General features: G+C 32.3%; 2 protein-coding genes across 5 annotated transcripts; one reads left to right on the forward strand and one right to left on the reverse strand.

Annotated features, from left to right (window-relative positions):
- Positions 1 to 1011: 1011 nt before the first annotated feature.
- Positions 1012 to 10782, forward strand: LOC138937949 (uncharacterized). 4 transcript variants are annotated; one of them, XR_011447608.1, is made up of 6 exons: positions 1012 to 1311; positions 2654 to 2705; positions 4771 to 5281; positions 5379 to 5885; positions 5983 to 6435; positions 6730 to 10780. XR_011447608.1 is itself a non-coding variant. In XM_070304663.1 (3 exons), the coding sequence occupies exons 1-3, from the start codon at positions 4944 to 4946 to the stop codon at positions 6281 to 6283; spliced, it is 1146 nt and encodes a 381-aa protein (XP_070160764.1). In that variant the 5' UTR covers positions 4771 to 4943; the 3' UTR covers positions 6284 to 10782. The 4 variants fall into 4 exon arrangements, 1 of the variants encoding a protein (XP_070160764.1); XR_011447607.1 differs by lacking the exon at positions 2654 to 2705 and having other exon boundaries at positions 1012 to 1336; XR_011447606.1 differs by lacking the exon at positions 2654 to 2705.
- On the reverse strand, positions 10094 to 16900 carry Noi (splicing factor 3a subunit 3 noi). Its single transcript, XM_070304662.1, has 2 exons — positions 16572 to 16900; positions 10094 to 14165 (listed from the first exon to the last, which is right to left on the reverse strand). Exons 1-2 carry the CDS (start codon positions 16794 to 16796, stop codon positions 12876 to 12878), a joined length of 1515 nt encoding a protein of 504 aa, XP_070160763.1. The 5' UTR covers positions 16797 to 16900; the 3' UTR covers positions 10094 to 12875.
- Positions 16901 to 17370: the final 470 nt, after the last annotated feature.

Raw genomic sequence — 17370 nt, forward strand, 5'->3', positions numbered from 1 at the left:
TTCTTATAACCCTTCTTGAGACCTTTTCATAACACTAATAAAGTATTTTTTCATTAAGTATTTTTCGAGTTATTTTATATCTTAATCTGACATATTTTGATATAAAAAATAAAATATCCGTAAAATATTTAGTTTTTGATAATCTTATTGTAATATTTTTATGTACAGAATAATGAGAACAAATCAATTGGTATAATGAAAATAATTGTTTTTAAGAAAAAGTATGTAGTTATTTACAATGTATCTTTTTTTAACAATTATTTGTTTATTTTTTTACACCAATTGATTTGTCTCATTATCCTATACATAAAATAAGTATTACGATAAGATTATCAAAAACTAAATATTTTATGAGATATTTTATTTTTTATATCAAAATATGTCAGATTTTAAGATATAAAATAACTCAACAAATAATGAAAAAATACTTTATTATAGTGTTCTGAAAAAGTCTCAAGAAGGGTTATAAGAATATACAATAAAAAATAGAAGGTTTCATTAAAAAAAAATAAAGTTGACCTTGAAATAACCTTGAAAACGTCCACCGAATCAGAAATAAATAATGCGGTTATGTTTGCCTTCCAAAATCAAACAACTTTTGTTTCAAACTTTCTTTTCAAAAATGCGTTGTTTTCGAGATATTTAGATGTCTCAATATAAAAAACTCATCCTGTATACCTCGATGCACCTAAATTCATATCAAAGCATTAGTGTCCCCATATATGTATATAGTAAAAGAAAAGTATATATTAAAAGAAATATACATATTAAAAGAAGAATCAAGATTGCTTTAACAAAATTGTCCACCCAAATCAAGCGACCCAGATAGTTCGTAGACTAGACATGTGAGTCTATATTTATATCTAATGCTGATCTAATAAAAAATTAGAAAGGGATGCGGAGATCGACCGTTTGTTTGTGGAAGAAATGTCCCCAAGTCGTTTGGGGCGCGGCGAAACTCCGAGACTCGAGAAGAGCCAGCTATCGATCGATAGCGACGCCTGTGCAGTGAGTGAGTCTGACAATGAGCTACGATCAACGACCATAGAGCCCAAGCGAAGTAATCGCATCGTCTCATCGACATAGCCTGCTTTCGACGAATAAGAACAGTGTTATCAGTGTTGACAGTATTGTCCTTTTCACGTGCTTCTGCCATTGACGCGTATTTCTTACGACCCCTCGTTTCTAGCGAGGAGTCTTCCTCGACTCCATTGGCCACGCAAGCGACTGATGAACAAGCTGTTCGTAGTAGCGGCATCTTTGGCACGACGAAACGCGTCGTCATGTGGCTGACAGTGCGAGATATACTAGGTGCGAGAGTGATATTGGAATATTCGTGCGTATTTATATAATCGTGCCGGCTTCATTCGTAACTTCGGAATCTTGCATAAGCGACGATAATTTTGCGACAAACACTCATAATCGCAATAAGAAAAAAATTAAGAGAAAGCGCATTTCTGATGCAGTTGATATAAATTAGCTGAAAATGCATGTATTGTCATGTACAATAGTATGGTTTAATTAAGTATATGGCTCATAATTCTTAGTTGCTATCATCACTAATTTATGATCATATCGTGTTTACAGGAATCATTGCGGATGCAAACATAATTACTTACATATTTCTATTAATGACAACAACTAACTATAGTTACTATAGAAATTAATTCTAAAGTGGAAACAAATTTTTTTTTACGTAGTTAAAATAGCTTAATATCATTAAAAATAAATCGCACAAAGGAAGTTGAAAAGAGAGTAATGAAACAAATATTATTATAGTTATTTCTAACATCCTTCACACAATTTAATAAAAATATGAAGAGAAAAGAGAAAAATGATATATATTTAAATACTATATCAGATTTAACTAATTTAACTTTTATGCGCCAAAATATAAAGTTTTTTATAATTTTTATATTTATATTAAAAATATAATATTTCTTTTTTTTGTGAATTTAAAAAACGCAAAGAATATTAAATATCTTTTACTATCCAAATCTGCCTTTGAATATATAATTCTTCTATTTTTCATATAATTTTTCCGTATATAATATTTACTTAATCCTTACTTAATACTTTCTTTCAAGACTATTACTTTCAATATATTCTGAATTTAGTCTCATTATTCTCTTAGCTTTAGCAATATAAAAAACAAGCTAAAACACATTTCGCGATATTTTATTTTATTTCAATTGAATAACACGCGTAAGGCCTATTGCACAATACAAAAGTAAAGGCAATAGAAACAGGAAATAGAAATTATTCACCAATAGGAGCAGGGAATAGATATTATTCTCTGTTCCTATTGGTGGATAATTTCTATTTCCTGTTCTTATTGCCTGTGCTTTTGTATTGTGCAATAGGTCTTACACACTAAATGACTGAAAAAGTCGAAATATATAACTGAAGAAAACGCAGAAATGGCAATCTTAGGAAAAGTTGAATTTTAACTTTGGAGAATATATATATAGGGGAAAGTTGGATAAAACCGGGTAGGCGGGTCAAATCGGGTACTCCTGTTTTTTTGTAATAAGAGCTGCTATTTATGGCTAACTTGTGTTATTAGTTGTAGATTGGCGTCATCATTATTTTAAAACAAACCATGCCCTTGTGAACACGATCTTTTTTTTTAATAGAAGTTCAAACTTTTTAGCCCCAAAGAATCGAGACGTCGTGCAGTTTTTCTGTATAGAGCATCTGTTTCGGTAAATGCAGCATTGCATTCTGTACATATAAGAAAATATATTATAATTATATTAGTTTTGATCAATACTTTGTAGGCCAGAATATACAACCGCCGTATTTGTTACTTTCCTTGTGTTAAGGCAAAACCAAATATTTAGACATCTCATGTAATGAAAAGAAGAAGAACTGTTATCCTGACTCTGTCTCCCTACAAAAAACAGTTGGAAACGAAAACTAAAACACTCAGAAAAAGAAACCATTAAAAAAAAGCTTTTTGAGACCCTTAAAATTAAAACGTTAAATAAAGAAGTTCTGCAGCAATGTCGAACATGAGGATATCTTTATTTGTGATTTTGATCAATAGAATACACCTTTATATTATATTTTGATTTAAAAAAATTTAGATTTTGTAATTACACGGTGTTTTACATATTTTCAAATGGGTATCCCTACTAATGGTTTGACCCTACCGGTAGGACAAAACCGGTGACTTCAAAGAAGTCAAAGAAAAACTTTGACTTCTCCACAAAATCTTGTTATTCTTGGTAACTAAAAATTTTTTTTCAGCAATTAGCCTTATTTTCTCATAATTTAAGGTTCACTACAGATTACTAACGGTCGGCAAAATTTTTTTTTACTCTCAGATTTTTTGCAGGAAAACAAATCAAAGATACACGTTCAGATTGCCATCTAACCATTTTTTAAGTTTTGACATTCGCCATATTGAGTCCATCATTTTGAATTTGACAATTTTTACATTGAATTCGTATTCAGCGACCTAAAAAATTCTTAAGTTTAAATAATAATTGAAAGCTATTTGGTAAATGATCTATGTCACAGCTAACTTCTGCAATACACCCTATATTTAACCATGAATATCTTATTAATCATAACCGATATCAAAAATTCCTTTTGAGGATTCAAAGTCCTAACAACATACTTTATTTTGATTGCAATAAAACTTCTCCAGCACGTCACATATTGTAGCTATAATATGACAAAGTTCATAAAAATAGCCCTTTTTGCAACTTTAATTGCAAATTTCTCAAAATTTTGATACGATGGAGCAATCCTCAGAAAGAGAAAGAAAGAGAGAGAGAAAAAGAGAAAAGAAAAAAAGAGTGAAATGATGAGCTAACTCGCATATCTGTATTGTCAAATTAAATATTGACAATTTTTTTAAAGTTTTTTTTATGTGTAGAATCTACGCGGAAATCTATGATCTATATATCAATGGCGGATTCTTTAACAGATTTAATATCGAGTATTTTGCTTCCAAGAAAAAGATTTCAAAGATCATTATCTGTCATAGTTTCCAAAATTATTGAATTAATATTTTGATAATTACAATTCAAATCTTAATTCCAGAATAACAGAGCAAAAGTGCCAAAACCGACGTAGATCTATCAAACTGACATATCTCAATTTCTTAGCGATTAAATGTTGCATTTTATCAGAACTGAATTATATCTGCTTAATCAGTTTAATCATTAGAAGCCCATTGTTCGTGCATTTATTGTTTATTTATAAGATATTAAAACTTTATTATTTATAAGATAAATTTTATACTGATATTTTGTTATTTTGAAATTATGTGTATGCGAAAGAGGCGATAAATCATATTTTAACATATTTTTATAAAAAATATCGAAATAAATTTTATCGCAAATTTTTTTTTATTCATGTTTGATGGAATAAGTTTGCCATATCTGCCAATAAAATTTCTTTTTCAATTCGTAAGTTCATAATTGTAACTTTTAAGCACAATTATCATAAGATTAACTCAATAACATAAGATATGTACAGTATGATTATTTATTGATGAAAACTTTAAAGGGAGTTTTATATTTTATCTATCTTTATTCTCTTACATATATGCGAGAAACTAATTTATTTATGTAAGATGCCGAAAAAAATTTATAATATTTTTTCTTCTAACGTTATAATCAATTATAATCGAGAACATCAATAGAACAGAAATCTTAAGTTAAACTTTGTTGACAAGTTTTTTTTCACACTTAAAAAATTTTTTTTTTTACCTGATTAATCTTTCTATCCCTAAAATATTATGTATATCGCGTATAGTCATCGCATTGAAAACGGAGAAGAAACTTTAGACGCTCAGAATGACGTAAATTCGCCACTGTAACCACGCTGCAACCATCGAAAAAAATTAAAACAGCCAAAGTGCGCAAAACAGAAACGGAGATAAATAGACAAATAAATAGAGATCGGACATTGACGCAAGCGAATACAAAATGTCCGAAAGTGAAATAAAGCCGGCTTCGCCGATACCTACGGTTATGTGCGCGCAATGCTGTAGCAGCAGCGGTGGCAGCGGAGGAGGCAGCGGTGGCGGCGGTAGCGGTAATCTGACATCCACGCAATGTCCAGCCTTGCAAGTCACCTCACGAATGCTGCGCTCGCCGAGTCATGAGAGCGTTACTACCGATTTATCGCTCTTCAGCGTGTCTTCAATCGCGAGTGATCTGCGCGGTGCCAATAGATTAGTCACTTTCAAGTCGTACAGTGACGCGCAGCTTACCACACGAGAACCTTCTCCGAAACCGGATTCTCGACAAATTCAGGGTAATAGGTTCGTATTATGTTTACGTGTTATTCTTACATTAGACATTTATTGTCGTGCGCAAAGAGATCATTCCATATTTATTCAACTATATCTATCTCGATAGACCAGCGGATATTCCTGAAATTCTTTGGTTCGAGGAAGAGAACGAGCTAATACGTAGCTGCGGAGTTTTATCATCAGCATTGGGATTGCGTAAGAGCTTCAGCACGAGCGATGTGTCGCAGCTTCCCAGTCCAGACGCGGCTGGAGCCAGTAGTCTTCGAACAGCAGTATCCGCTCTGGCTCTTGACACCGTCCAGCGCAATACCTTGCTGCTGGAGCATGCTAGACTTGATCATGCTTCAAGGTCCTGCAGTACCTGGGTTGCCGTAGGCGAACCTGTAGCCAGTACATCTCAGCTTCCCAGCCCACATGGTGGAGCCGCACAAGAACAGCAACAGCAGCTATCGCAACTACAGCAGGCACAACAACACTCTTCTTCTAATGCTCAATCAGTACCGCAACTGCCGCCACATCCACCAGCGCCGCCGCCACCGCCTGTGCCCTTTACAGGAGCGGATCTAGTTAGGTCCGTTAACAAAAAAGTCCGGCAAAATTATATACGACGAAGGTTAGTAGCTGCATTTATTGAAGAATTATTAAATTATGCTATTGAAGTTGTTTTTTCAATATAATGCATTAATGATGTTTTATTTGCATTACGTTAGATTACTTACTACGTATCGCGCTTTGGAACGTCTCTCGCAGAGCGAATTTAATTTAGACCAATTAGAAGCAGCAGCTACCGCGGCGCAGACTTCTCATGGAACTACTTTATTGGTGCCCGGAACAACCGCGCGGGTTCCTAATACTTCTTTGATTGGGCGAAAGGAGCGAAATCACGCATTGACAATCCGGGATGTTGAAAGAGAACGTGGAAATCAGTTGTCTAAGTACGAGAGAAATATGATGATCTTCAATTGGCTTCACACTCTAGACGACAACGCAGTTGTAGACAGCGTTGAATAAAAGGCAAAAAGATTCTGTCACTGTTTCTCGCAACTCCGACAACATGCGATCTATCGTGCCTAAGTCCCTTCTTCTTCGATACTACTTTATCGAGACGACATTTTATTGATATGAACACCATATTGTCGCATCTCGGAGGATATCGTTAATTCGTAAGATTTTGAAATATAGTTATATTGAATTATGACATCTACAGCGAAAGATTATACAAAAATATTTTCTTGCACTATTCATTGAAATAAATTAATTTCTTTTCTTACATTCCTGATCGTATTCGATAAAAACAGTAAAATATGTTGAAGATTTTTCTTATAACTTTTTTTCTCATTATTTCTTCTGCCTAATAAATGCCGGAACTATTTGGATGCATTACTGCTGAATGAAAACAGTTTAATAATCCACTCGTTTCACATTTCCTTGGCATTTATATAAATTACGGTTTTTAGGTAGTTAGAAAGGGACAACGGAGAAAAAGGATAAAATGACGATTTATCCTTTAGCATTCAACAGAGTCTGTATCTATCATGTGAGGATTAATAAATGGCTGTGTAATTTAGTCTATATATATTCTATGTTTCTAACGAGAGAATAAGTGGCTTATGATTAATTGTAAGATTGAAATTTGTAGCTACCTATTAAGACTTATGTGTCCATTGCAATCATATGTATTAAATTATGATATTAGAAGCGAGAAATCATATGAGTTTTATTCTTGCAGGATGCGGAAAAAATACCGGGACCCTAAAATATCTCGAAGGGGACAGATTTTGGAGGAAAATGTTAAAGATAAAAGTTTTTGTGTATCAAAAAAACTATCTACCTAATCAACTAGATTTTGGATCCAGTAAGGTCCAAGTCTATTTTCTCAAGTAGAATCTACATATTTTTTATCGCAGATTTAGGTTCAGGACACGTTTTTCACATCTGACATAGCCGACATTTGGGTTCGAGGCCTGATTGAGCCCAACGTAGACCTTGCGATCCAAAATCTAATTTGCTTTCTTTTAAACAGAAAACTGTTCTAGACATCGACACGTGACAAAAAATAGGAATTTTTATCGAAAAACTTGATTTGGACCTCATTGGGTCCAAAAGGGGCCTCGGACTCAAATGTTCATCCGTTATATCAGATGTAAAAATGTGTCTTGAACCTAAATCCATAATAAAAAATATGGGTCTACTTACTTGAAAAAATTGACTTGGGCCTTAGTAGGCCCAAACTAGACTCCTGGTCCAAAATCTATTTGACCAGTCAGATAGCTCTTTCGATATCCAAAAGCTTTTATATTTAACAATTTTAAGAAATTAAGGCTCTTGAGTGACAAATTTCAAATAATCGCGGGTAGTAAGAGCCAGACGCGGATGGTAATGCGTCAGTTTCATAGAAAAATAAGTTTTTAATGAAATTGATTATGTGCACAGACACGAAATTTATTTGGTCCTATATCAAGATTTTTAAATTAATTTCTATAAGAGATTTGTAGGTTTTGTATTTAACATTTTCAAAAACCTATTATCCAAAACCTGTTATCCCTTCAAGATATTTTAGGATCCCGGTATTTTTTTCGCACCCGCCTATATAATATATGGAAATAAATAAATTTTTTTGAATGCGACCATTCGTGTTTGATAATATGTGTAGATTAGTAAAATACAACAAAAACTATTTTCAGCAAAAATGGACTTTACAACAATTGATCAAAATTTACAGTTATTTATTAATTCACAAATTAAAAACAAGAGAGTTTTCAGTATATTTTATTAATCTATAAATCTATATTATCGAACAAGGATGATCGCATTCAAAAAAACTTTACTATTTCAATGTATTTTACAAGAATAAAATTTATACGATTTCTCTGGTTATCGATCATATAACTTTTTTCCTAGGGTGGAAACGTGAAAAGTAAAAAATATTACCATAGAAATTAATGGCAAAATTTTTTACTTTTCATGTTTCCGCCCTATGGGAAATATACATATGATCGATACTCTGGCTGCGTTTCGATATTCACTGCCAATCATAGACATATAGACTGCGTTCCGATATTCACTGCCAGTACAAAAAAATCTACAGTTTACATCACGTATACTATACATTTTCAGTACTGGCAGTAAATATTGGAACCGATCATCGATATATAATACTGGACGGAGCATGCGGCAAGATTTCTTTGTTCTTTCATATTGAGCGACTTAGAAAGAAAGAAGTAGATGTATGGGCACGGATCTCTCATTCTATTCTCATTTCATTGGTTGAATTTTGTCTAAGGAGAAGGGGAACAGTACTGTATTCTTATAAATTGAGAACATCTTTAATCTTATTGCTACTTATAAGTGTGTAACGTATATGAACATAGCATATAAAAGTGATAATATTATATATGTTACAAATAATTAGTAATATAATGTCTGCCTGTTTATTGTCCAAACCAAATGGGTTAGACAAAGATGTGTAAAATTTTGAGATGCTTCATGGCCCCATAACTTTATGAGCCGTTACTACCCACATATTGTCTTGTATCTTTCTACGCTGTCAACACGATTTTGATTCCATGCTCTGTCCAGTACTATATGTCGATGATCGGAACGCAGCTATACTATAGACCGAGTGTTGAAGAGTGGGGACCAAGATGCACTCACAGACTTCTATGGGCTCATTCCACTCAATGACCGCAATGCTCATGGTATCATTTCATCCTTGTTGTTCACCGAAACAAACACAGATGATGCTCGCGAGCGTTACGGTCGTCAAGTGGAACGTGCCCTATATATACTAGACCGCTAAAGTGGGGAACACACTTTTGCATAAGCGCATAATCATAAGCATAAGGAATTTAATTGATCAATTTTGTTATGCATAAGGAAATGGACCAATCAATTTCCTTATGCTTATGATTATGTGTTTATGCAAAAATGTGTGCTCCCCGCTTAACTCCTGCGAAATACATGGCCCCGAAAAATATGTACACAACACATGCGCACACAACACACACACATGATTCTTACTTAAGTCACGCATGTGTAGATATTTAAGCGGGGAGCACATACTTTTACATAAACGCATAATCACGAGCATAAGAAAATTGATTGGTCCATTTTCTTATGCATAACGAAATTGACCAATCAATTTCCTTATGCTTATGATTATGCGCTTATGCAAAAGTGTGTGTTCTCCGCTTTATTTCTTATACGTGATACATACTTTTCGAGGTTAATTTTTCGGTCAGTATATAAGGGAGTTAGGAGTCTAGTATTATATAGAAGTCTGTGGGTGCCTCTTGTGTTCTCTCGCATATAGCATAGTGAACGAAAACGCTATACTACATGCGAGCGAGAGAAAATGCAAGGAGTACGGAACAGAGTATGTCCTTTTCTACGATCTTTACTTCCACTCATTAAATAAAGGCTCGGTCTAGATACACTATGTCTATGCTGCCAGTATTGAAAATCTATAGTGTACGTGATGTAAATTATAGATTTTCAATATTGGCAGTGAATATCAGAATGCAGTGGACGCAGTCTCTGACGTCATCATGAATATGGCTGCAATGAAGATATAGGGGTCTAAAGGCCCTTGCACAATGCTAGGCGATAGCGATAGCAATAGAAATAGAAACAGAAAATTCTAACACTAGAACTAGAGAATGCATATGCCAATGCTTCTCTACAAAAAATAACATTTTGCATTGGCATATACTATTATATAGTTATCTAGCTATATAGCTATCGCTATCGCCTCGCATTGTGTAAGGGCCTTTAATTTACGAATCAAAAAAAGAATCCGACATATTTCACAAGCTTATTTTATCGAATATAAATAACAGCATGTAAAGAAGCTAATTTATTCCAATTATATTGCAAGAATAAATTATTTCTATATAAAGTATTATATAGCATATAATATTATATGATTTCATATCATATGGATTCCACTCCTGATGTTATAACCCAATATGACTGCAGGAACAAATCAGAAACTATATAATAAAAATTAAAGGAATTAAAATAAAATATCCGTCCCTTCTCGTCTAGCAATATCGATGTTGCTGTGACGAGTGTATTCAAAGCATCTTGTATGAAATAGAAAAGTTTCACCGGCTACATACAAAGTACTCGTGCATGCAATGTATATCTCATAACGAATTCGACGCTTGACTATTTCACACTAGTGCACACTAAAAGCCACACAAGCCCAATTCATACAAAATCCATACAAGTTATTTAAATATGGAAACAAAACATATAAGTATCTTGACTAATAAATTTTCTCCATTTCCAAGATTCTGTTTTAAATAATGTGATATCAGATATTTTATCAATAAAGCTGCTTATTTCTTATGTTATTGCATATTCTTTTATAAAACTTTATATATAACAAACTATATTTTTATATATCAGCATAGAATAATGCAAATGATTGAATTCCTTATTAGATATAAATTGAAGAATTATTCGGTTTGGAAATATTCTTAATGCAATACAGAAAATATACATTTTTGCATGGACGTTCTTTAAAAACGATACTAATTAAAATTTTTTATTGATTATAAAAATATTTTATTTTATTAGTTTATTAGTTAGTCTAAAGCAACATTTGAAATTAGAAATATGATTAAAAAATGATTTCTATGATATATATTTCTATAATATATTTCTATGATATAATTATAATAATTTTGTGCTAGATATGAGAACTTCAAAAACAAGAACTCATAATTTGACATATCAATTCAGTTACTTTAAACAATTTAATAGAGTATATAAATAGGATTCAATTTTAATGATCAATTATTTAATAGTGCAATATACAATTCTATAGAAAAGTTCGTGCGTTGAAAGAGCACAAACATATAAACTAGAAGAATATGTCTTGTGTTATGTACTTATTGTTAGATACATATCGATAAGAAATTTTTAATCAATGGAACGTGTATTGATGAAACTTTAGTAATGGTAAACTAAAAATTTTACAATGTTTTGCATTTCCAGTATGCAACTAGCATTAAAGACATCCAAGTAGTATATAAAGATCAATGATAAAAGATACAATTTGTGAAAAGCTCTACTTGTGAAATATAAAACGATGATATATACGCGCGCAATTTAGCACACTGTCCTCTATAATTAAATATTCGAGGAAAACTAATTATCTAAATTTCATTTATTCTAAACGCGCCATATAAGAGCTTGATAGATATGTGCCAGAATCAAACAATTTACTTAGACATTTATTTAGAAAACATGCATAAAAGAGTATTTAATTCTATGATGCATGTTCTTTAAAAAAGTAAATCTTAATTGTCTAGCGTAAATCCGAAACAATTACTTTTATACTTTCTATCTGATTAATTGTAACAGAGGTACAATAGATAATGTCAGTATTATGTGCCGCGATCATGAGACACAAATGTTTTTGGGGTATTAAATGGATGTGCGATCACAATTAATGCGCTTTCATATATATTACATGTTTCTTCCAAATATAATATTCATCGCGATACTATCTAGTGCAGAGAGAATATTGAACAAATATAAGATTTATTAAATATTATATGTCTACACATATATACACATTTTTTCTTTATCATTATAAAGATAAAATATGAATAAGAAAAAGAAAACAGATAAGAACATGATGGTTGTTATATATTTTATTGATTATTATTAACCGATATAAAAGAAAGAAGAAAAAAGCCTTAATATTTATTTTATTATAGATGCATTTAACAATAAAAGCAATTTTGAAATTGTTGCGTAATTTTTTATCAAATGTTTTCTGACAATTTATGTTTACTTCTGAAACATTTGTTAAATAGATGTCGTATTTTGCAGTACATTAATAATATACTTCTATTGAATATTAATGCATTAGATATCTTTTAAATGTTTCTTTTTAAGCTTCTTTTAAACGCTTCTATTTCCTTACCTCAGCTATATTAAATCGAGGCGTGAAATTATATGAATCTTTTTCCTGTATGAAATATATCGAAAGTAGTTACATTTTTCGTCACTCCTATTCGATAATATAGATTGATTAAATATAGCAAAAACATTTTTTTCACAAGTGTCCTATATTTAAATTTATTAGATATTTATTAATTCATGAACAGAAAAGAATAGATATATTTTATTAATGTGTATTATTAAACGTGCAAAATGGTGACGAAAAACTAATTTATTTCAATACATTTTGCAAGAAAAAAGATGCATATAATTTTTCTCGCTTCTGACGATATAATTTAATATATCAGTGAGGAATTAGAAACTTTAATGTTACATATTGTTCTAACAAAGTTGACAAACTTTGCTAATTAAAATTTCAAAAACGGTCACAAATCAAGAACAATTATATCAAGATTAAATATAAAGATCACAAAGCATGAAGCGTATTAAAAAGCGAGAGATACATGTATATATGTGTGTAAATAGTTTCAAGATATTAATACAATTTAACAGATTTCAAGACAAATAGATGAAAGCGTTTTCTTGGCGAAAATACTTTAATGAAAAAAAAAGAATTATAAAAACTAGCAATACAAATGACGATCTCGGAACATTATAATAAAATCCAACTTTGATGTATATTTTATTATAGCAAGCCTTGTCTCTTAAGATCCTCATATGTTTTGCGATTGACTACATTGCCAAGCGAGTCTTCAAATTCTTCCTCCTGTTCTGGTTGCCAACGTTCTGCTTGTTTCTGTGCTTTAAGCTTTTCCCACAGAGCAAGGGCATCTTCAATCTGAGTGACATTGGCGAAGTGTGCCGTGTTTGGGATACCAAGACAGCGCATGCCGTGAGCGTGTCTCCATTCTGCGAAGTGTCTCTGGAATGCCTTTGGACCTTTATATGTAAAATTACCACAGATTTCGCAATTGTAACTAATATTTAGACCATGTAATTTGTACAACCAATAAGGTATAGGTTTTCCATCCCAGCCCAAGGGTAAATTTTTTGGATTATATGGAACCTCATTGTCATCCTCTTCTTCCGATTCGCTCGCACTTGCCTCTGCGTCAGAATCGCCTCTTTCGCCTTCGGTTCTTGCTTGTTTTCTTTGTACATTTTCTTTCGTGGCTACTCGTTGACTGGATACTAGTTCGGCGAGCCTATACACGTGAGACTCTAATCGTGCAATTTCTTTTTGCTTCTCAGAATCTCTGGTCTTAGCTGACTTTCCCTTTCGATTCTTAGCTAATAAATTGGGGTCTAAAGAGGGTTCGCCCTTTGTACTGAAAAGTCTTTGCGCTCGTTCTTCGAGCGTACCTCCGCATTTAAGTCCTAAAGCCATTAAAGCTGATTTTAATCTATCCAAACCAAGAGATGCTAATTCTTCCCATGACGAGAATGCAGATAATTCCAAGTGTGCTCCTACATGAGTCAAAGCACTTCCAGCTTCTTTGGGCCAACCAGGAAATGTGCTTTTCTCCCAATGAGTCTGAAAATCCTTATTGGCTTCTGTAATCTCTGTACTAATATCTAATAGAGGCCTTACTCTACTCAGATAATCTGTCAAATATCCTAATAAGGAGTCAACATATCTTTGATACTCTGCATTCTTTCTCTCTCTAGGAATATCAAATAAGTGATCAAAAGTTGACAGGTAAGTTATATAATCTACTTTTTCTATTCCTTTAAGATTAATGTATTTTTGGTAACATTCATGAAGATCGAGATATTTTCCATAACCTTCCTCATCTGTGAATTCGACAAGATTGGACAATTCTTCTGTCGGGTTTTCTCTCATCTTAGCTAATTCCTCAAATTCAACAGACATGGGAACACTGATTTCATTAGGATGTCGCCGATAAAATTCCTTTATCGACTTCAAACGCGAATAAAATTCTGAGAATTCATTTGGACCAGAGAGTGCTTGAACCTAAGAACATAATCAAAACATAAGAACAATAAAATAAAATTTGAATTATTAAATTGAAAGATACAATACATGCACATACAGAGTGAGTCACTAGAAACTGCCTTCTAAGATATCTTCATAAATATTAACTTTCCACAAAAACGTTTAAGACAAAAGTTAAATCATCTTGAAAAACCTACATTTTTGTAGTTTTAATTTTTTTTCCGCTGGAGATATCAAAAAGTTTTAAAGGTCATCACAAAGTTTTTTAATGGAAAGCCTTATTTTTAATCAACTATAATTATGGAGGATGTAAAGGCAAATCTATATAACGTTTAAACATTATAATGTTTTGATCGTGGGTGACCTTAAAATGAAAAAAACTAGAAAAACAAGAGAAGTAATAGTAAGTAATAAAAATAATAATTTTTCAAACAAAATGAATTAATTTTATTTAATAAGATGTTCAAAGTGTTGTCCATTTATTTTATGACACTTTTGAATACGTTCTTTAAAAGATGCGCAAACTTTTTGCAACATATCTTTTGGAATTGTTTGATAAGCATTGCTTCATATCTTCGGGTTTGATAAATACAAGAAAACAGAATGTGTCAATAGGATTTCATTGGGATGCTAATGAACAAATAGTATATCGAAATGTACCAATTCCCAAAAATATGAAGCAACGTATTATCAATATCAAACAATTTCAAAAGATAGCATTAAATAAAATTAATTTATTCTGTTTAAAAAATTACTATTTTTATCATCTATCTATTTTACTCATACTGTTTTTCTGGATTTTTTCATTTCAATGTCACCTCATAATCAAAATGTTACAGGTTGTTGAATTCATCTTTTTATCTTCTACAATTATAGCTGTTTAAAAATAGTTTTCTATTTAAAAAAGTTGAGATGATCTTCAAAACATTTTGGTGCTTCCACCTAAAAAAAAATAAGATAACCAAAAAAATTTAGCTCTTTCAAAATAATTTAACTTTTGTCTTAAACCTTTTTTTTCTAAAATCAATATTTATGAAGATATCTTAGAAGCAATTTCTAATGACTTATCCTATATATACAGGGTGTTTCCTAAAAAGTGAGAAGTATTGCAATGAGAAATGCAGGACACAAAAATAAGAGAAAAAATTCATATAAACATATGTCCAATATGACCGTTTTCAAGTTATAGCTTGTTTTATTTTTCAACAGAGTTAAGATAATTACGGTTACAGGAAGTGCTCAAAATGGCTACCTCTAACTTGAATACAGGCTTCAACATGTCTCATCATAGATTGTCTGATTTTTTCAAAAATTCCGGGTATTCCGGCTTGAATTTCCCGGCAACCATCTTCAACACGTTGACGAAATATCTCGACATTGTCAATGGGTGTTTTGTAAACAATGGATTTTAGATGCCTCCACAAGTAATAATTGAGTGGATTCAGATCTGCAGAGCGAGCTGGCCAGGCAATAAGACCAGCACGGCCTATCCATCTACCAGCAAACCGATATCCAAGTATGCTATCTTAATTCTATTGGAAAATAAAACAAGCTATAATTTGAAAACGAGGTCATATCGGACGTATGTTTATATGAATTTTTTCTCTCATTTTTGTGTCCTGAATCCCCCATTGCAATACTTCCTACTTTTTAGGATACACCCTATATATAAACTTAAATACATCATACATTTTGCTGTCTGCTAGGCTGAAAATTGTCTGCTGATCATGCTACTGACTAATCTGCTGGATTTCCATGATAGAACAGGTGCTATTTTTCTTATGTGGTCCTGTGCTGCCTCATTGCAAAAGCCAATCAAGACACAGCTAGTTAGGATTATGTGAAAGAAATTACATTAAAGTATTCTCTCACAAGTATTGTTGAATGAAAAGAAATATGATGCATATAATGCAATTGTATTTTTTCATTGTACTGCAGTAGTAATAACCTGCTCTAGATTTATTTACCAAATGCCAGTACAACCTAGTACAAAAGACAGTATCATTTGAAGCCAAGTCAGCAACACAATCAGCAGCACTGATAGCGATACGTGCAGAATACGAATGTACATATGGTAGTAAGCACACAAATTCAGTTAGAAATTCAGCAGATAAAATAACATCGTGTACCGCTGGCTTAAGAAAATGATATTCCACTTAAAAAAATAAAGTTGACTTTCAAGTTTCTTTTACACCTTCACTCAAAAAAATTAAAGGCATAATATGATTATACACTTCAAAACTGTAAAATTCTCTAGTTTCAATTTTTTTTATTATTTAAAATAGCAAAGATATATTGGATGAATAATTAAAGAACTACCTTCTGTGTCTGTATGTGTGTGTATATTATATGGATACATTCACACACATGCACAAATGCATGACGTAAATATATATATATATATGTAATTTTTTATTAACATACTTCCTCTTTCCTCTGTCCATCTTTATCCTCATATAAATCCTGTAAATACATTGTGCTATCCATATATTGATCCAATAACATTTTTAGACGATGTTCTGAATTGATGTTCTCGCGATGACCCGCTTTTCTGTGTAACATCTCTTTCACCATTGCATCCATCAATCGTTCCCTCTCTTCATGATATCGTCGTTGTTGTTCCAATATCGTTTCCATCTTTATTCTCATGTAACAAATGTAATCTGTTTTAATTTTCACGTTGACTTACAAACCACTTATATCACAGGATAGGTGTTAAGAGTCGACAGGAGTGACGGGCAAATTCCGAATTGACATTGGAGACCTCGCACGGTGAAAATGTGAAACTCAGGTTTCAGGGTTACCAACGCTGAGGAATTAATTCTCAGTCTCGATGTATAGGTATATGTCTGTATACGTACACACACGATTGCATTGCTTGCATGGGGACATGGACGCACCGTGGAGAGAAAAGATAGAAAACGATCAACGATCACGCTATCCTTGTTCCTCTAGCCTCTAGCGTATCGCTTTACGGCCGAGATTATGGCCTGAAAATGCTTTCTGGCCTCTCGTAGCAGAAAGCAGTAATACAACAAGACTAATGAGCGCCCATTTTTTATAAATTTTAGGTTTACTTGTGCGCATATGTACAGATATATTACCAATAGTATATAGAAAAGTGTTATATATGTTTCAAAATTGCATAATGATAAATAATATTAGTAGAATAATAGCTAATAGAGTGAACTAATATATAACGTGTAAGAGATACGGGCACTTC

This window comes from Polyergus mexicanus, unplaced genomic scaffold (genome assembly GCF_030449975.1).
Source record: "Polyergus mexicanus isolate NDT 795.1 unplaced genomic scaffold, iyPolMexi1.0 SCAF_11, whole genome shotgun sequence".
Lineage (NCBI taxonomy): Eukaryota > Metazoa > Arthropoda > Insecta > Hymenoptera > Formicidae > Polyergus > Polyergus mexicanus.

Bases quoted from the DNA above. Each gene is read 5' to 3' on its own strand.
- Noi (XM_070304662.1), bottom strand. From the start codon at position 16,796: ATGAGAATAAAGATGGAAACGATATTGGAACAACAACGACGATATCAT. The intron at 14,166-16,571 runs GTATGTTAATAA...TTATGTTCTTAG, and splicing joins ATGGACAGAGGAAAGAGGAA to GTTCAAGCACTCTCTGGTCC.
- LOC138937949 (XM_070304663.1), top strand. From the start codon at position 4,944: ATGTCCGAAAGTGAAATAAAGCCGGCTTCGCCGATACCTACGGTTATG. The intron at 5,282-5,378 runs GTTCGTATTATG...CTATCTCGATAG, and splicing joins CGACAAATTCAGGGTAATAG to ACCAGCGGATATTCCTGAAA. The intron at 5,886-5,982 runs GTTAGTAGCTGC...GCATTACGTTAG, and splicing joins CAAAATTATATACGACGAAG to ATTACTTACTACGTATCGCG.